The sequence below is a fragment of the Onthophagus taurus genome, unplaced genomic scaffold, assembly GCF_036711975.1.
Source record: "Onthophagus taurus isolate NC unplaced genomic scaffold, IU_Otau_3.0 ScKx7SY_15, whole genome shotgun sequence".
In the NCBI taxonomy this organism is placed as follows: domain Eukaryota; kingdom Metazoa; phylum Arthropoda; class Insecta; order Coleoptera; family Scarabaeidae; genus Onthophagus; species Onthophagus taurus.
In genome coordinates, this window is record NW_027248940.1 from 5,447,262 (window position 1) to 5,468,181 (window position 20,920).

Here is a 20,920-nt window from a genome sequence, read left to right on the forward strand (position 1 = left end):
TTATTGATTACTATACGTGTTGGATTTCGGTAACGCCGTAACGTAAAGATCTTTGATTCACATTTGTCTTCATTCAGGTGTAAGGACCATTTAGTAAGCCATTGCTGCACGTCGTTAATAGCATCTTGTAGCTGTTGTATAGCTTCCTCCAAATCACTACTTTGGGTCATAATCAACATATCGTCAGCAAACAAAGCTTTTTCATTGCATCTTTGACACGGTATATCATGCATAAATATATTAAATAAGGTTGGTGACAATATACCTCCTTGAGGAACTCCTGCTCTAATACATCTTGTATCTGAATAGGTCCCATTTATTCTCACACAAAAAGTTCGTTCTTGAAGATATGACATAAGTATTGCGGTAATATAGTCATCTAGACCTAGATGCAATAGTTTGAATTTTAATCCCTCCGTCCAAACTGTAGGCCAAAGGCGTCAATGGCTTTAGCTACATCTAAAAAGGCGATAGTGGTGTATTGCTTATTTTCAAAACCTTTCTCAATGAATTCTGTAACACGCACCAACTGGTGGATCGCTGAATGACCCGTTCGAAAACCAAACTGTATGTTTGGGATAACATTTCTTTCCAGCAGCTGATCTTGAAGTCTTCGTATTATAACTTTTTCAAACAATTTTGAGAGAGTCGGTAAGAAGCTTATAGTGCTCTGTTTTCCTGGCTTGGGAAACATAAGTATCTCAGCTTTTTTCCAAGTCACCGGAAAGTAACCAATTTTTAAACATGAATTAAAGATATCAGTTAAGTGGCTAGTAATATTCGAAGGGAGGTTTTTAGAATTAGATTTGGTATAAGGTCATGCCCTGGGGCGTTTCTATCAGGTAGATTGTTAATTAAATATGTGATTTCTTCATTTGTTACTTCTTCATCTACTCTTTCTATTCGCGGAAGATGAGTTTCATTGTATGCTTGAATAGTAACAGAAGAAGACCTGCTTTCTCGAGGTATGTGAGGAGTAAATGTTAACTCAAGATAATCAGCAAAGGCTTGGGTTTTTCCTTCATCAGTAGAGAACTGATTCCCGTTATGGGTAATTGTAGGAATTTCTTCGTGTCTTCTCAGTATTTTTTTTGTTGTTATCCACATTCCCGGATCTTTATTATCCATATTGCTTAGAAGATTCTGATAATTAGCAATCCGATGGGATTCTAAAGCTTTAGTAATGGTATGAGTCAGTTTATTTAATTTCTGCTTTAAGTTGGGATCACGTGTTCTTTGCCAATTACGTCTGACCCCTCTTTTTTCTTTGATTAGGTCGAGAATATATTTGGGTGGTAAATAATAATTCGTTCGAATAGTTTTGTTAGGTTTCTTCTTTGATTGTCGAAGTAAGTAATGAGATTGACCTATCTATTGAGGTAGGATGTAAAAATGAATTATGTAAATTAATACTGCTCATCTCTGATTCAAAGGCCTCCCAATCTACAATTCCATTTATCAATTTAGGAATAGGCGGTTTAAAGGTAATTTCTTTTTCGACCGTGATAATAACCGGGAGATGATCAGAATTCAATTTCTCTAGGACCGTTTGAGCTAAGGGAAGATTAAAGTTTTTGGTGATAACTATATCCAGTATGTCAGGTAGATGATCGTCTCTGTATGGATAATATTATATATAATTTTAGGAGGTGGATTTGGAGTACCGGTGTTTTGGGATGGTAAATTTTTTTGGATTATGTTGGCAAATGACACATTAGGATCTGATGTTCGGAAAGTGGATCTATGAATTGAGTTAGTGGTAGCTCTTCTCATCTGACGTGGGTGTAGTTGTTGTAGTTCAGTGTGAGCGCGACAACCTCTGTAATTGGCTGGCAATTTGCGCATTTCGGGGGATCGCTCTTTTTCTTTTTACAATCCTTATGATTATGCTCATCACCGCATTTTACACATTTGGGTTTTAGTGAGCAATAATTTTTAGTATGACCAAAACGTTGACATTTAAAGTACTGCGGTATAATTTGAGATTTTTTCCTCGGCTCTACTGTAATTAAAGCATTACATATTTCTTTGATATTAAAAATGTCTTTGGCTTTTTCGTTGGGAGTCAATTCAACCGCACATAATGGCATCGGAAGTTTAACTTTATTTAATAGTCTTGTGACACTAATTATAGGTAATGAATAAGTAGTCAATTCATCTTTTATTTCAATGTCTGTTAGAGATATAGGAACATTACGCAACACTACGGCTAAAGTTCTCTTTGTTGGATCCTGAAAAGTGTGAAATTCAAGTTTTTGCTCTGTATAATACTTAGTTAAAGTTCTATAATCGTTTATAGACGTAAGGTTGATTTTTAGTGAATTATTTTTGACAATAGTTGTAAATTTTTCAGTGGTTAACGCTTTAATATCATTGATAATTTCTTTATGGTTTGATTTGTTGTGTAGAAAGATAGGAGGTACTTTAGGGCCTTTTTGGGACTTATTTTCCAAAGAGTTGTCATTAATATCATCACTGTTGTCTTCACTAGCAAGAACATGGAATCTATTTTGCGCTAAGAGATCTGGATTAAAAGAATATCGTTTATGAATGTCATCTTCTAGAGGTGATAAGTGATCGGATCCTCGTTTTTCGCCCATACTAGATTCGGTCGAAAACACGCCCGCAGGCGGCTTTCCTTAAATATATTGCTTTCGATGATTTATTATTTTGTTAGATTAATAATATATGAAATTGTAAACATGATTGATTTTGTGAAACGAAACTGGTTATGAGACTCGCGATACTTGTTTAGAACACGTGCACTCACTTTGACCGTCCGAATTCAAAATGATCTGTTGTGATCTGAGCAGAGCGTTCGACATCGTGGACCATGGTATACTGCTAAACAAGTTAGAATTCTACGGTGTTAGAGGTAACCAATTAAAACTTATTGAGTCATACCTTTCTCAAAGATACCAGATGGTTCATTGGAAGGGGAAATTGTCAGACGGAAGGAAGTATTTATGTGGTGTTGCCCAGAGGTCACTCCTTGGTCCCTTACTTTTCACGATCTACCTGAATGATCTGCCGGATTGCATGACGGGGGTCACTACATCTTTATACGCCGACTATACGTCTTTTGTGGTTCGAAGCAACACATCACGGACGGTGGAGTTGAGGAGCAGGGAAGTTTTGGACTCTGCTGCGGACTGGATGAGCGCAAATAAGCTCCTACTAAATAACAAAAAAATACAGTCCCTGGATTTCTTCTCAAAAAAAAGGAGTATGATCCGTTTTCTCGGACATTACGTGGACTCGTCATTGAGATGGGGTCCTCATATCGAATACATCTGCAATCGTCTTGTTAGTGTGGTGTATCTGGTGCTTCAGTTGAGGCGTTGTGCGGGTCTTGAGGCTGCTAGAGTGGCGTACTTTTCGTGTTTTCATGCGGTGGCTGGGTACGGTGTTCTGGCCTGGGAGTCGGCTACTGGATTAAAGAGGGTTTTCCGTTTGCAAAAGCGCTGTATTCAAGCGTTAGACCCATCGTTCCTTCCCATCGACCCAGTGTTAGACCCTTCCATCGTGAGTTGTAAATCATCTTTTAAAAAACACAAGATACTAACAGTGCCATCTAACTACATATTAATGTGTCTAAATTACGTTCATAATAACAAAAGCGAATTCAGGACAAACTCTCAATTACATTGCTACGACACACGTCATAAATAGTTTTTTGAATTGCCATCACATAGACTCAAATTAACGCAGCAGGGAGTAGATTTCCAGGGTACGAGGATGTATAATAAATTGCCACAACATGTCAAAGATCTAACTCCTAAGAAGTTTCACATATATGTAAAAAGCCTATTACTTGTAAAATGTTTCTATAATATAGATGAATATTTAAATTGTAATGAATTGGACACATTCGATTAGTGCTAGTACTGTTTTTTGTGTTAGATGTAAGCCTTTTTTGTAAGACTGATTGTTTTTTCAGCAGATAAATAAAGAATATTTAGAAAAAGAACAGGAAAAGAGACAGAACGAAAAGCACAAAATCGATAAGGCGAAGTTATATGAAGATTGGATAGACAAGGGTGTTGATAATAACAAAAAAGAAGGATGAAGTACAGAAAATATTAGCAGTACAAGAAATGTAACAACACGAAATCGATAGATTTGGAGCATTTAGGTCTTCACCGTCAAGCGACCTCGGCGATTTGAGAGTAAATATCTTCATAGAGGAACTTTTAACTTACTTGTCTTTTAAATAATACTACTTGACTCAATACAAATTACCAGTTACTTTCAGGGAGCTAACATAGTTTAAAGTAACTAAACATATTTTTGAACTAAATAATAACATAAAGTGAGTTTAATTTTTAGATTTTATTAATTTTTTTTTTACATAACTGAGAAACTTATCAATACCTTTTAAATAAACATTTCAAGAATATATTCACAAATAAGTTATAGCACGGAGAAATGTGTTCATCATTTTGAACAATGTTGGTTGATGATATGTATGTTATTAAAAATACTGTTAAATATTATCTAAACTAAGATATGCGAATGGTTTCTCTGGGTGCTGACTGACACCCAAACCAATAATATGCCATAGATCTGGGAAAAGCTGGATTACCCACATCCACGGCAAAATTGCGATCATTAAATCTATAGTAAACACCGTCTTTATAAAAATAAGTGTATCCATTTGAATATTGAAAAGCACCGTCGAGGTTATTTGGTATTCCTTTCCATTTTGAAATGGGTCTTGGATACGTATTTTTTACTGGGGGTCGTTGCGTTGGATCAAAACACCAAAATTGATCCCCTTTGAAAAAGTAAGTTTTTGCATTTCCACTCCAAACCATAACAGCATCAATATTATGGGGAATTCCAGGAAATCCAGCTGAAATATCTTTTGGATAATCCCCATCCATTCTTCTTCCAGAATACTTCCAATATTTCTTACCCTTAAAAAAGTAAGTCTTTCCATTTTTATGGGTAAAAGCTGAATCGATATTACCAGGTAATCCCGGCCAACGATTCGCGATTAATTTCGGGTATCCACGATCTATTTTATGATCGGTCAAACTCCAATATTGATCCCCCTTAAACACGTAAATTTTTCCTTTTGTGGTGCTTAAAAAGATAGCATCAATTTTGGACGATTTGCATAAAATCTGATCTTCTGTATTAATATTTAAATCTTCTTCATTATTCTTATCGATTAAAATGGTGGTTTTATTCCCATACAATTTTTGAATTCCCAAGATATCATCCCTATGTAACTCAAAATAAGGTTGATATCCTCGATAAAATGGTGCCATTAAAGCTTGTTTTACATCAGTGTGGAGTAAACCCAAAGCATGGCCGATTTCGTGGGCTGCTACTTGTAAAATGTTAGTTCCATGGTGTTTATTTATGGTCCAATGTTCATCATCGTCGAAGTGAATGTCACCTCCATAAACCTTATTAAAATTATTAATATAATATTATAATGGCTTATTTGAGAACGATTTTCTTACTGGAAAATATGAGTGTGCCAAAGTTCCTCCGGGGCCATCGAAAGGATCACCGTCTCCGTGTTCGCCTTTAATGAATTTGATTTCGATGTTAACTTTTCCGGTTTTTACCTGCTTAAATGTTAAGTCTGTGTACTCGGACCAAACGGTAAAAGCTTTTTGTAGCTCGTTGTCCACTTCGGATTTATCAAAGTTTGTGGGATATTTGGAGATTGTGTAGGTTAAATTTTTGATTTTCCATCTACTTCCTAAACACCAAAAAAGAAATTCAATAATCAACTATAAATTTGAAAATTATTGGAGTGGTAAAATGATTTATATCTTGAAATAAAGCTAAAGGATTCTAGTTTATGATAAGTCATCGAAATAGGTAAAGAGAATTTGAAAAACGTTTGAGAATAGTATATTACAGTACAAGTGAGGAAACTATGATTTTTCATTACCACGTATGTCGGATTTCCGCACGAGCCGAAAGCGAGTGTGGAAAGACATACAAGTCAGCGGAAAATATTAGTTTCTACTAAAGTCTTCTAAAAATAAATTAATCTACTTACAAATGGAAAGCGATTTAATCAGCTCAAGCAACACAGGCATTCAATCACCTCTAAAAGCGTAAAAAACGGATATTTTTTTTACAGTGAACCAACTTTAAGTTAATCTCTAACTCCAAAGTAAAACAGAAACCGTTAAAATTGTTTATAAACCAAAATGGCTGTGACTTTGAAGAAATTAAATGTTACAACTAAGTAAAACGTTGAAAATAAAAACCACAAAAACTTGATTTGAACATTTACACCAGTCACCCAACAGAGGCGCTCCACAACAATTTTCAAAAATGAAATACAAAACAAAAAAATTTTAAAAAAATATTAAGAAAGTTAAAATGCAAAAAATTCTTTTAAACAGTAATGTCTTTAGAAAAAGAGATGTTTCATTAGCATTGAATTTATCTTGAGACTGCCAATTGTACGTTGTTTTTAGTAGCGTTTAGAACACCGTTATGTATTGCGTTTACTCGGCTCATGTATGGCTCATGTATCGAGTTCGAGTGATTATAATAACGTGCTTTTATTAGAATAAAACGTTGTTGGCGTTTTATTCCCGAACCGTCGAATAATGTGAGTCCGGTGGACTTATGATTCGCGACAATTGCAATTATTACAAGGTATTCTGTAAATTACGTGAGACTGGGCTAGAAGGGGAACAGGATCCTTAGTTTTAGAGATCAAACAAGAAAGAGGTCTACCATTGAATTTTGCAAATTTTATAAAGTCAGCCTCCAGAACAGACATCAACTGAGGTGTTAAGTTAGGAACGAAGGGGATCTTTACATATCTAAAATTAGGAACACTTGAGAGGTTTTCTTAAGAACCGTTAGATTTGTCTGCATTATTGATATTAACAGTAGATGAATGAAAATTATTGATATGATTGAATATACCAACCAAGAGACCATGAGGATAACCGTTGTCTAAGAAAGTATTATGAAGTCTTTTTAGGTTTTCTTTAATGAACCGTTCATTAGAGATCAGCTTTACTCTGTTACACATTGCGACGATAACATTGATTTTTTGATTAATAGGATGGTTGGAATGATAGTTAATGTATCTCCCAGAGTAAGTGGGTTTAGTGTACCAATTCAAAATGATGTTTTGGTTGGGTTCACGTATAACCCTGGTATCAAGAAAGGGGACTGATGACCCAACCTCTGTCTCTACAGTAAACTGAAGGTGTTGATCAAAGCTATTGTAAACTCTGAGGACAGTGTCAACGAAATCGGATGGAATTGAGCAAATGATATCATCAACATGCTTAAAAATGAAAGGAAAAGTAAAATCAAGTGAAGGGATAAATTGATCCAACAAATAATCCATCACAATAGTGGCGAGGATGGGGCTCAAGGGACTATCCATAGGGGTGCCAAATTTCTGACTATAAATCTTTCCATCAAAGGAAAAAATAGAAGATTCAAAGAGGAAGGTTATTATCTCAATGAAAAGGCCTCTGTCGATTTGGGTTACTGGTTGTACGATGTCCCAATTATCAGTTATGATTTGTTTTGCTAATGATAAGGGAATATTAGTAAACAAAGAGATTAACACAAAATTAGGAGCTAAGGCTCTCCTTTTCATTTCTTCAACAAAGGTGACAGTGTCTTTAATGTTATACGAAGTTCTCTCTCTGAACGCTTTAGTCAGAATACGAGTCACAAAATTAGACAACTTATACGTGGGTGAGCCAACGAAGGAAATAATAGGTCTCAAGGGACAATCTCGTTTATGGGTTTTTGGAAGGCCGTAGTATTTAGGACTAATACCGTTGTAAGTGAAACACGACCAGAAGGAAGGATACCTTTACACGTTAAAGACAGGAATAACATAAAGGAAAAATTAGCAGCGCCGGGACCCGGATCCCTGTAAAGGTATCCTTCCTTCTGGTTGTGTTTCATTTATATGTTACATACACGTTTATATTAATTCCAATTATTATTTCATAATACCGTTGTGGCAAATTAACCTGTTGTAAATAGGTTTCTCAATGTAATCCCTTTCAAGTAACAACTTTGAAAATTTATTATTTTTGTTTTGAATGGTAGTAGTAGGATCTCGTGGGAGAACCACATAAGTTGATTGATCATTGAACAGACTTAACGACTTCCGCACATATTCTGACCGATTCATCGCCACGGTTACCTGGCCCTTATCAGCTTTTAAAATTAACAAAGGGTCTTCTCTTTCAGTTTTCAGAAAGGTTTTTGTAACACAATAAGCTTTACTAATTAATGCTTTAACTACATTAATTTGATCTTTTTTTCTTAAAAAATTAGTCAGAATATTCGTACATCTAGCTCTTTTTACATTCAGTTCATTACGTGGTGCAATTCTAATTACATTCTCAATATCAGCTATTAATTTAGGAACTGAGACAGAAGTCGAGTCTGGAATAATCCCAAACTGCGGACCCAAAGATAAAAAAATCTTTAACTACAACAGGAACCTCCACATCACTGTTATTAACAAACCAACCATCATTATTCCTCACTATTTTTTCAAATTTACAGTGATTTTGAAGTTTATTAAATTTATTGATATTAGTTAACTTAACACTACGAATAACTTTGTTATAAGAAACTGTAAGTCTAAGTTCAAATTCTGTCAAAATGTGTACAGAGTGTCCAAATTTCGATGGGTTTGCAGGGTATCTCAGTTATTATGAAAGATAGAAAGTTGCGGCTTTCGCGAACCTGAGCTACTTTTTTGTGAAACTTACAATGATTCTAACAGATTTTTTCACGCAGAATCCAATGGTGCACGTAGAATTTTTCTAGTCATCACGGTTTTTGAGTTATAAAGAGTTAAGTATTTTAGAAGTTCAGTATTCAGTATTTGAGTTGTTTATAACTCAAAAACCGTGATGACTAGAAAAATTCTACGTGCACCATTGGATTCCACGTGAAAAAATCTACTAGAACCCGTTTTTACTTTTTTACTAAGTTTCTGGATAGCCGAGATACAGGAGGTGTCTGAAAATCGTAAATTTCAAACACTATTCACAGGTCTATGAAAATTTGGTTTGCGCCATTGTAAGTTTCACAAAAAAGTAGCTCAGGTTCGCGAAAGCCGCAACTTTCTATCTTTCATAATAACCCTGCAAACCCATCGAAATTTGGACACCCTGTACAGGCAAAATATCAGTTAGCTCACGACTCAACTCTTGGTCGCGTTTCCTGAGATTATTTTTTCCTATATTCCAATATGTCAAAAAAGTGCAAATATGAAAAAATCGGGGCGGGGGTGTTTATTGGAGTTGGAAAATGATTTATATCCTAAAATAAAGCTAAAAGATTCTAGTTTATGATAAGTCATCGAAAAAGGTAGAGGGAATTTGAAAAAAGTTTGGGAAAATTTGATTTAATGAGAAGGTGTTGGGATGAAATATATTCCAATATGTCAAAAAAGTGCAAATTTGAAAAAATCGCAGCCGGGGTGTTTATTGGAGTTGGAACATGATTTATATCTTAAAATAAAGCTAAAAGATTCTAGTTTATGATAAGTCATCGAAAAAGGTAGAGGGAATTTGAAAAAAGTTTGGGAAAATTTGATTTAATGAAAAGGTGTTGGGACGAAATACATATTCCAATATGTCAAAAAAGTGCAAATTTGAAAAAATCACAGCGGTGGTATTTATTGGAGTGGTAAAGATTCTATTTATATTCGATTTATATCTTAAAATAAAGCTAAAAGATTCTAGTTTATAAGTCATCGAAATAAGAAGAGAGAATTTGAAAAAAGGTTTGGAAAATTTGTTTTAATGAGAAGGTGTTGGAATGAAATATATTCCAACATGTCAAAAAGGTGCATATTTGAAAAAGTTCCAGCGGGAGTATTTATTGGACTAGTAAAATGATTTATATCCTAAAATAAAGCTAAAAGATTCTAGTTTATGATAAGTCATCGAAATAGGTAGAGAGCATTTGAAAAAAGTTTGGGAAAATTTGATTTAATGAGAAGGTGTTGGGACGAAATACATATTCCAATATGTCAAAAAAGTGCAAATTTGAAAAAACCACAGCGGTGGTATTTATTGGAGTGGTAAAATGATTTATATCCTAAAATAAAGCTAAAAGATTCTAGTTTATGATAAGTCATCGAAAAAGGTAGAGGGAATTTGAAAAAAGTTTGGGAAAATTTGATTTAATGAAAAGGTGTTGGGACGAAATACATATTCCAATATGTCAAAAAAGTGCAAATTTGAAAAAATCACAGCGGTGGTATTTATTGGAGTGGTAAAGATTCTATTTATATTCGATTTATATCTTAAAATAAAGCTAAAAGATTCTAGTTTATAAGTCATCGAAATAAGAAGAGAGAATTTGAAAAAAGGTTTGGAAAATTTGTTTTAATGAGAAGGTGTTGGAATGAAATATATTCCAACATGTCAAAAAGGTGCATATTTGAAAAAGTTCCAGCGGGAGTATTTATTGGACTAGTAAAATGATTTATATCCTAAAATAAAGCTAAAAGATTCTAGTTTATGATAAGTCATCGAAATAGGTAGAGAGCATTTGAAAAAAGTTTGGGAAAATTTGATTTAATGAGAAGGTGTTGGGACGAAATACATATTCCAATATGTCAAAAAAGTGCAAATTTGAAAAAACCACAGCGGTGGTATTTATTGGAGTGGTAAAATGATTTATATCCTAAAATAAAGCTAAAAGATTCTAGTTTATGATAAGTCATCGAAATAGGTAGAGAGAATTTGAAAAAAGTTTTGGAAAATTTGTTTTAATGAGAAGGTGTTGGAATGAAATATATTCCAATATGTCAAAATGGTGCAAATTTGAAAGAGTTCCAGCGAGAGTATTTATTGGACTAGTAAAATGATTTATATCCTAAAATAAAGCTAAAAGATTCTAGTTTATAAGTCATCGAAATAAGAAGAGAGAATTTGAAAAAAGTTTTGGAAAATTTGTTTTAATGAGAAAGTGTTGGAATGAAATATATTCCAGTATGTCAAAATGGTGCAAATTTGAAAAAGTTCCAGCAGGAGTATTTATTGGACTAGTAAAATGATTTATATCCTAAAATAAAGCTAAAAGATTCTAGTTTATAAGTCATCGAAATAAGAAGAGAGAATTTGAAAAAAGTTTTGGAAAATTTGTTTTAATGAGAAGGTGTTGGAATGAAATATATTCCAACATGTCAAAAAGGTGCAAATTTGAAAAAGTTCCAGCGGGAGTATTTATTGGACTAGTAAAATGATTTATATCCTAAAATAAAGCTAAAAGATTCTAGTTTATAAGTCATCGAAATAAGTAGAAAGAATTTGAAAAAAGTTTTGGAAAATTTGTTTTAATGAGAAGGTGTTGGAATGAAATATATTCCAACATGTCAAAACGGTGCAAATTTGAAAAAGTTCCAGCGGGAGTATTTATTGGACTAGTAAAATGATTTATATCCTAAAATAAAGCTAAAAGATTCTAGTTTATAAGTCATCGAAATAAGTAGAAAGAATTTGAAAAAAGTTTTGGAAAATTTGTTTTAATGAGAAGGTGTTGGAATGAAATATATTCCAACATGTCAAAACGGTGCAAATTTGGAAAAGTCCCAACGGGAGTATTTATTGGACTAGTAAAATGATTTATATCCTAAAATAAAGCTAAAAGATTGTAGTTTATGATAAGTCATCGAAATACGTAAAAATAATTTGAAAAAAGTTTGGGAAAATTTGTTTTAATAAGAAGGTGTTGGGATGAAATGTATTCCAATATGTCAAAAAAGTGCAAATTTGAAAAAATCACAGCGGTGGTATTTATTGGAGTGGTAAAATGGTTTATATCCCAAAACAAATCTAAAAGATTCTAGTTTATGATAAGTCATCGAAATAGGTAGAGAGAATTTGAAGAAAGTTTTGGAAAATTTGTTTTAATGAGAAGGTGTTGGAATGAAATACATATATTCCAATATGTCAAAAAGGTGCAAATTTGAAAAAGTTCCAGCGGGAGTATTTATTGGACTAGTAAAATGATTTATATCCTAAAATAAAGCTAAAAGATTCTAGTTTATAAGTCATCGAAATAAGTAGAGAGAATTTGAAAAAAGTTTTGGAAAATTTGTTTTAATGAGAAGGTGTTGGAATGAAATATATTCCAACATGCCAAAAAGGTGCATATTTGAAAAAGTTCCAGCGGGAGTATTTATTGGACTAGTAAAATGATTTATATCCTAAAATAAAGCTAAAAGATTCTAGTTTATAAGTCATCGAAATAAGAAGAGAGAATTTGAAAAAAGTTTTGGAAAATTTGTTTTAATGAGAAAGTGTTGGAATGAAATATATTCCAGTATGTCAAAATGGTGCAAATTTGAAAAAGTTCCAGCAGGAGTATTTATTGGACTAGTAAAATGATTTATATCCTAAAATAAAGCTAAAAGATTCTAGTTTATAAGTCATCGAAATAAGTAGAGAGAATTTGAAAAAAGTTTTGGAAAATTTGTTTTAATGAGAAGGTGTTGGAATGAAATATATTCCAACATGCCAAAAAGGTGCATATTTGAAAAAGTTCCAGCGGGAGTATTTATTGGACTAGTAAAATGATTTATATCCTAAAATAAAGCTAAAAGATTCTAGTTTATAAGTCATCGAAATAAGAAGAGAGAATTTGAAAAAAGTTTTGGAAAATTTGTTTTAATGAGAAAGTGTTGGAATGAAATATATTCCAGTATGTCAAAATGGTGCAAATTTGAAAAAGTTCCAGCAGGAGTATTTATTGGACTAGTAAAATGATTTATATCCTAAAATAAAGCTAAAAGATTCTAGTTTATAAGTCATCGAAATAAGTAGAGAGAATTTGAAAAAAGTTTTGGAAAATTTGTTTTAATGAGAAGGTGTTGGAATGAAATATATTCCAACATGCCAAAAAGGTGCATATTTGAAAAAGTTCCAGCGGGAGTATTTATTGGACTAGTAAAATGATTTATATCCTAAAATAAAGCTAAAAGATTCTAGTTTATAAGTCATCGAAATAAGAAGAGAGAATTTGAAAAAAGTTTTGGAAAATTTGTTTTAATGAGAAAGTGTTGGAATGAAATATATTCCAGTATGTCAAAATGGTGCAAATTTGAAAAAGTTCCAGCAGGAGTATTTATTGGACTAGTAAAATGATTTATATCCTAAAATAAAGCTAAAAGATTCTAGTTTATAAGTCATCGAAATAAGAAGAGAGAATTTGAAAAAAGTTTTGGAAAATTTGTTTTAATGAGAAAGTGTTGGAATGAAATATATTCCAGTATGTCAAAATGGTGCAAATTTGAAAAAGTTTCAGCGGGAGTATTTATTGGACTAGTAAAATGATTTATATCCTAAAATAAAGCTAAAAGATTCTAGTTTATAAGTCATCGAAATAAGTAGAAAGAATTTGAAAAAAGTTTTGGAAAATTTGTTTGAATGAGAAAGTGTTGGAATGAAATATATTCCAATATGTCAAAATGGTGCAAATTTGAAAAAGTTTCAGCGGGAGTATTTATTGGACTAGTAAAATGATTTATATCCTAAAATAAAGCTAAAAGATTCTAGTTTATAAGTCATCGAAATAAGTAGAAAGAATTTGAAAAAAGTTTTGGAAAATTTGTTTGAATGAGAAAGTGTTGGAATGAAATATATTCCAATATGTCAAAATGGTGCAAATTTGAAAAAGTTTCAGCGGGAGTATTTATTGGACTAGTAAAATGATTTATATCCTAAAATAAAGCTAAAAGATTCTAGTTTATAAGTCATCGAAATAAGTAGAAAGAATTTGAAAAAAGTTTTGGAGAATTTGTTTTAATGAGAAGGTGTTGGAATGAAATATATTCCAACATGTCAAAACGGTGCAAATTTGAAAAAGTCCCAACGGGAATATTTATTGGACTAGTAAAATGATTTATATCCTAAAATAAAGCTAAAAGATTGTAGTTTATGATAAGTCATCGAAATACGCAAAAATAATTTGAAAAAAGTTTGGGAAAATTTGTTTTAATAAGAAGGTGTTGGGATGAAATGTATTCCAATATGTCAAAAAAGTGCAAATTTGAAAAAATCACAGCGGTGGTATTTATTGGAGTGGTAAAATGGTTTATATCCCAAAACAAATCTAAAAGATTCTAGTTTATGATAAGTCATCGAAATAGGTAGAGAGAATTTGAAGAAAGTTTTGGAAAATTTGTTTTAATGAGAAGGTGTTGAAATGAAATATATTCCAATATGTCAAAAAGGTGCAAATTTGAAAAAGTTCCAGCGGGAGTATTTATTGGACTAGTAAAATGATTTATATCCTAAAATAAAGTTAAAAGCTTCTAGTTTATAAGTCATCGAAATAAGTAGAGAGAATTTGAAAAAAGTTTTGGAAAATTTGTTTTAATGAGAAGGTGTTGGAATGAAGTATATTCCAACATGTCAAAACGGTGCAAATTTGAAAAAATCACAGCGGTGGTATTTATTGGAGTGGTAAAATGGTTTATATCCCAAAACAAATCTAAAAGATTCTAGTTTATGATAAGTCATCGAAATAGGTAGAGAGAATTTGAAGAAAGTTTTGGAAAATTTGTTTTAATGAGAAGGTGTTGGAATGAAATATATTCCAATATGTCAAAAAGGTGCAAATTTGAAAAAGTTCCAGCGGGAGTATTTATTGGACTAGTATATAGTATGATTTATATCCTAAAATAAAGCTAAAAGATTCTAATTTATGATAAGTCATGGAAATAGGTAGAGATAATTTGGAAAAAACTTGGGAAAATTTATTTTAACGAAAAGGATGTGATTTAAGATTGAATTTTTTCAAATCATCTCAATTTGCATATCTGTTTCAAATCAAAAGGTAAAATAGTGAATTATATTTTACCTTGTAATGCGTATCTTTTGAATCGAGTATCACTTCCGAATATAAATTTGTCCTTGACACCACATCTCGGTAATTTCATTACAGATTCAGTTTCTTCATTAATTTCACCTGTTAATATATTAAAAATCAAATAAAACTATATTGTATGTATTATAGATCAATTGATATGATTTCCAAGCTTTATATAACGTGTACCTGTTACGGGAAGTCCTGCAAAGCTTTGAAATTCTTCTATGGCCCGTTTTAAAATCGATTGGTTAAGTAATCTACTAGAATTCATAAGATTCCCTTTAGAAACGTATCCATATTGAGAAAGATAACCCTAAAAAGAAATATTACTACTTATTTGTGTAAAAATACAAATATTATTTTATTCATAACCTCTGACCGCAATTTAGAAATTATCTGCTGATTACATATTTATTAATATCATTTTGTCACCATGTATTGCTCGTATTTTCTTATTCGGATTCAATAAATTCAACACAAAAATTAATCAAATTAATATTCAAAGAGATCAAGTATTTTTGGGACGGTAAGAAATTTAAAAAAGAACTTACCATAACATCATTAGATCCTAAAGACGCGGCTTTTGAACCGAAAATGTTGCTAAAATAAACAAGAAAAATCGAAAAAATGTTGGTGATTTTCATTTTTGACTTCACAAATAATCGTAAGAATGTTTTGTTTTTAAGTGTTTGGGTTTGGTTGTGGTTGACTCGATCTGAGCCAAATTCTTTTTAAACACTGACGCTTCCGTACTTATCAAAGTCGTAATAACTACACATATAATTTCATAATAGTGATGTGCGCATAAATCTTTCTCGTTCCGCTTAATTTTTATATTTGTAATTATTAATCAATAATTGAGTTGTAATGATCGTTTAAATCCAACTCAACACGTTTGATTGTTATTAATTTGAAATATAAATTTTAAAAAAATCGTATCTCAAGAAAGAATTGAGATATCATTATGAAATAAAGAACATTTTAAAGTAAATTTGATGGAGATTTAATGTGCCAGAAATCATATCTGATTTTCCATCAACATCGTTGTTATGATTTATTAAAACTAACTCTGAAATTCTGCTGTCCAACGATTCAGTTCTTATGTATATTATAGAAAGGTGTTCTGATATAGAGAAAAATGTATGCTTTTACTCCTTCAGCTGTGTCCCATACAATAGATGAAACACAGTCTTCTTTCAATCTGAAAACAATGCCACCATACTCCTCCTCAGTGGAAATGGTACCATTAGAAACACACAATTTAGATGTAGTCTCTAGAATCAACTCAAAGCAGTTTCATCCAGAATGGCAACGAATCTATGTTTGATCAGATCAAAATGAAAACGCTCGCGGAGTATAAGACGTAAGATACCGAAGTATAAAGCAAATGTAGTCACAACGTCACTGTTTTGAGATTCACAGAAAGAAAAGCTCTGAACGTACATCCAGAAGGGAACAGTTTGATCCCCAACTATACTTATACTTACTACTAAATTTGCTTTGCGTAAGAATGCGTTTTGAGCATGACAGTAACAGAAAATATTTGATGATGTATGCGTCTAGAGCAGTGGAAGGGCTAATTATTTATTCATGGCTAAATCCAATCGTTTCGTCATCTTGTCCTCGTATTTTTTCTAATTTCTTCAGTTCGAACTTGTTTTCAAAAGACACACTGCTTAACCGGAAAGTTTTCAGTTTTAGGTTTAGTGTGAGTTCTAGTAAGGTTTGGTACTAATATTATCAGCTTTTATGAGCAGGATATTAACAAACAAATCAAGGATTTTGGCAACTTACGGATTAAACAACATAAGTTACTAAATAGCTTGACCTTCCTATGAAGATGCAGAAAGAAGAAAATAACTCCAGCATGCCTCAAGGTGAGGCTTTTTTTTTTCAATGACACGTTAATGATACAATTCATCATGATACAGATAAAAATTTAATTAGTAAACAAGATAAAATAATAAAAACAAGAATTTTATCAACAGATTGTTGGCTATGGCGATAATTATAAATAAAACCGCAACACATTACAGATAACTCATTTATTGTTCATTAATGTAATGGTGAAGATGAAGAATTTCTTACTTATTCTAATTTTTAGTCAAGTTGTCAAAACACAACTGCACTATAATTCTCCAACTTCCATAAAAACATTGATGAGTGACATTGTAGAAATGAAAAAATCTATTTCCGAGTTGGGTGAGAATTATTTAAAGATTTAATAAATTTTTCACATCAGCAGGTTACCTTAAAGTGTGTTACTGTTCCAATTAACGATGTTTTTTTAACGATATGTTAAAAAATTAAGGATTATTTCTATTTTAGGAGAAAAAACAACGAGGTGTGATGAAATTGGTTCATATCAACCTTTTTTTCATACATTACTAAGTACTCTTCAGCTATCGATTAATAAGCTATCATTTCTTGATGAAAAAATAAACATTAATACCAAGTAATAATGAACATTTAATAATTACAAAAAAATATATTGTAATATTTTTTTTATTCAGGATTGAAATTAAAATAAATGAGTTAGAAGAAAAATTAGAACGCTCGTTTAAACAAATCAATAATAAATTAGAGGAAAACAAGCAAAATGAAGATTTAGAAAAAATTTTAAATAAATTAAATAATGTTGAAAACGTTGAAAATGTTTTAAATGAAAATATTAAATTTCAAAATGTAAAAATTCAAAAATTATTTGATGGCTACAATAAATTAAAAGTAGCAGAGACTCTTCCTCTTCTTCTAAAGGTTAAATTGAACGATTTAAACGCAATACTGAATCAAACTCCGTCAAAACTTGATGACATATCAACAAAAATTAATATACTAGAAAACTCTGTTAAACAAATCAATAATAAGTTAGAGGAAAATGAAGTTTTCGAGAAAGTTTTAAATAAAATAAATAAGGTGGAAAATAACACAGAAAATGTAATAAATACCTTAGAAAAGAACGACATTGAAAACGTTTTACGAGAAAATTTAAAATTTCAAAACGTGAGTATAGAAAAATTAATTGAAAAATGTAGAAAAACGGAAGACACACAATTTATTTTATCCGAATGCTTTAATTACACATCTTTAAATTCTTTTAAAAGACTTTCTCTTACGTCTGAGTTTTATGCAAGTTTCCACAACGCTGCAAAATTATGCGAAAACGGTTGGTTGGTAATTCAAAGACGGGGGAGTTTCGAGCAACAAGAACGTTTTAATAGATCCTGGAACGACTACAAATATGGTTTTGGCGATTTAAATAAAGAATTCTGGCTTGGCAATGATTTCTTATACCTGTTGTCGCATCAAAATCACTTAAAACTGCGAGTAGAATTAGAAACTTTCAATGAGAAAAGAAGTTGGGCCGAATATGATTCATTTAAAATTGGCAATGAAGATGAAAATTATCAACTGAAAATTGGAGATTACAGTGGAACTGCTGGTGATTACCTTTCCCGTCATAATAACAAAAATTTCAGCACATTCGATAAGAATAATGATGTTAGTTGTACCCGATACATTAAAAAAACAGGGTGGTGGTTCTGCGAATGTAATGATAACAATTTAAATGGATTTTATTATAAAGAGCAATCAATGCGTCAAGATGGAGTGCATTGGACAAGATGGAAGGCTGTTTCTTTGAGGAAAGCTAAAATGATGGTAAAACCAAAAGAAAATTCATCAAAAATTAGATTTTCTTTCTAAAACGTAAGAATATATTTCCCAATTTCTTTTTTCTATTAAATTCATTATATATAACTTTTATTTTGTATTATAATCGATTTTATGTTTTTGGTTAAATTTGGTTAATTAATAAAATTAACATAATACTATATAAAAATATATAAATATTTAATTAATTCCTTGTTTATCCCAATAAGACGCGACAATTAAAAAATAACCGTAAACATAAATAATGTTTACTATTCGTGCTAAAAGTAAAAGTCCCTTAATTTAGAGGTCGACATTTTTAAAGTTTGTCGTAATCACTAAACGTTTCTACGTAAAGGCCCGTTTACACGCTCATGGCATTTGCAGAAACTGACTTGCACAAGTTTGCGCAAACGGACTGAATAAAATAATAATAATTCAATCATGTGCGCTACATATGTAAGTAGATGTGACAAGTCAGTATACATAGAACAATAAAACAAAATATAATATATAAATAATATATAAAAAAAATTATATGAATATAAAATAAAAATTTAACAAATCATTAACAAACAACAATTATTAATCGTTTCAAAATTTTTCTTTATTTAGAACAAGATTTTCTCACCTTTGATTCGTTATGTTGGGAAGTGATGTAGCACCAGAAACGCCAGACCACGTTGGGGCACTATGAGACTACCTCCCTTTTGGGCTGTACGTCCGGAAACGTGGTTCTGGCAAAGTGAATCACAGTTTGCCCTTGGTAGGATCATCAACGATCATACCAAGTTTAACCTGGTGGTGACGCATAGAGATGTGCAAATTACGTGGGTCATGCGTGACCCACCGTGAGCGGACATCAATTTTTGTACCACTCACGTGAGCGTGCGTGATCGTGAGCAACTTTAATTTCAGAAGGTTTGAAATTAAATGTGATAATTCTGTACGTTTAACAGGTCATGTATTAAAATTTATTTATCTGACTAGTTTCGGTTCAAAAAACCATCTTCCGAGATAAACTACAAGAAATGAAATATATGTATACATTCGTTCTAGACAGAACAAAAAGAATTTTTGTTAATTATTCAATAACTATAAGAAATATACCCAATAAACTATATATAACAAATATATATAGTCATCAGTATCAGAAGAAAATGACAAATAATTTTAGGTCATAGCCAACTATGGTTTCTATTTAAAAAAATAAAGTTACTTCTAAAATCTCGAAAATATTATTAAGAGTTTATTGTATACAGTAATTGTTTACAATTCTTTACATTATTCAAATATTACTTTCACTCTCTACCCTCTTCCTCCATTTCCACGCCCTCGGCTCCTCGGCCCAATCATCCCCTCACCCATCCCTTTGTCTCCTCACCCCCATCACCATTCTCATCCATCGTTTCCCCTCTCCCCCCTCTCCAAAGATCTGCCTTCGGTCCATCTCCTCCTCCCTCAACTCACTGCACCCATTCAGCATGTGTTCTAACGTTTCCCATTCCTCCCTGCACAGCCGTGGTGTAGGCTCTCCTCATCGGCCATCCAGTATTTGTTGGCTCTCTCCTCGTTTCCACAACGGAACCTAGCCACCAACTTTTTGCCTTCCTCATCTCTTTCCAATAACAAGTATCTAGGCAGCCCCTTAGTAATTATGTCCCTGTATCTTTCGTTATACCTTCCCTCTTTTATTTGTGTCCTTCTTTCCTGTCTCTGCACATCTCGGTCCCTGTCTCTCAACTCCCTCCACATCTCCCTACCCACCCTTCGTCTACTATTTATCTCCGTTACCGAGTAGCCCGCTCGTCTATAATAGTTGTCTCTGTGTCCTTTCCCATATCTGACCTTTCCCTCTCTAATTTCCCTCCAACACTCCCCCAGGATCCCGCAGCTTGGCCTCCCTTCTATTCTTTCTTCATATTTCACTGCCCTCCTGGCCGCCTCCACCCTGACCTTATCCACCTTTACCTTTTCCCTCACTATATACCCCGGTGTTTCTCTCGCCACCCCAAGCACCCATCTCCAATATCTAGCCTGCACGTCCTCCAGCGGTCCCTACTCCCTCCATCCCCATACCTCTGCCCCATACATCATCACACTGCTAACCAGACCTTCAAACATTATCTTCCTCGCTGCCACATTCCTTCCAAAGACTCTCTTCCCCCAACCCCGTACTTGTCCCATCACCTTATTCGCCTTTTTTGCCATAGCTATCACATGCGACCCCTCCCTGTTATCCTCCCTAAACACATACCCCAAGTAAGTATACTCCCTAACCTCCTCGATCTCGTTTCCCTCCCATCTCCAGTTTTCTGTTCTTTTTCTCCCACCCTTACAAAACTTCATCATCCTTGTCTTCCCCACATTTACTTCCAGCCCCTTCCCCCTAATATATCTTTCCAATGTC

The 20,920-nt window shown here is 32.6% G+C and overlaps 2 protein-coding genes across 4 annotated transcripts; one reads left to right on the plus strand and one right to left on the minus strand.

Annotated features, from left to right (window-relative positions):
• Positions 1 to 4,313: 4,313 nt before the first annotated feature.
• LOC111415936 (matrix metalloproteinase-24-like) lies at positions 4,314 to 15,620 on the minus strand. 2 transcript variants are annotated; one of them, XM_071200897.1, is made up of 6 exons: positions 15,411 to 15,501; positions 15,232 to 15,310; positions 15,046 to 15,172; positions 14,851 to 14,958; positions 5,475 to 5,719; positions 4,314 to 5,417 (listed from the first exon to the last, which is right to left on the minus strand). In XM_071200897.1, exons 3-6 carry the CDS (start codon positions 15,128 to 15,130, stop codon positions 4,503 to 4,505), a joined length of 1,353 nt encoding a protein of 450 aa, XP_071056998.1. In that variant the 5' UTR covers positions 15,131 to 15,172; positions 15,232 to 15,310; positions 15,411 to 15,501; the 3' UTR covers positions 4,314 to 4,502. The 2 variants fall into 2 exon arrangements, with proteins under 2 accessions (XP_071056998.1, XP_022903605.2); XM_023047837.2 differs by lacking the exon at positions 15,232 to 15,310 and having other exon boundaries at positions 15,411 to 15,620.
• Positions 15,621 to 16,898: 1,278 nt separating this feature from the next.
• On the plus strand, positions 16,899 to 18,700 carry LOC111415931 (fibrinogen-like protein 1). Of its 2 annotated transcripts, none has more exons than XR_002706457.2 (3): positions 16,899 to 17,115; positions 17,188 to 17,314; positions 17,373 to 18,700. XR_002706457.2 is itself a non-coding variant. In XM_071200894.1 (3 exons), the coding sequence occupies exons 1-3, from the start codon at positions 16,923 to 16,925 to the stop codon at positions 18,562 to 18,564; spliced, it is 1,458 nt and encodes a 485-aa protein (XP_071056995.1). In that variant the 5' UTR covers positions 16,906 to 16,922; the 3' UTR covers positions 18,565 to 18,700. The 2 variants fall into 2 exon arrangements, 1 of the variants encoding a protein (XP_071056995.1); XM_071200894.1 differs by having other exon boundaries at positions 16,906 to 17,061.
• Positions 18,701 to 20,920: the final 2,220 nt, after the last annotated feature.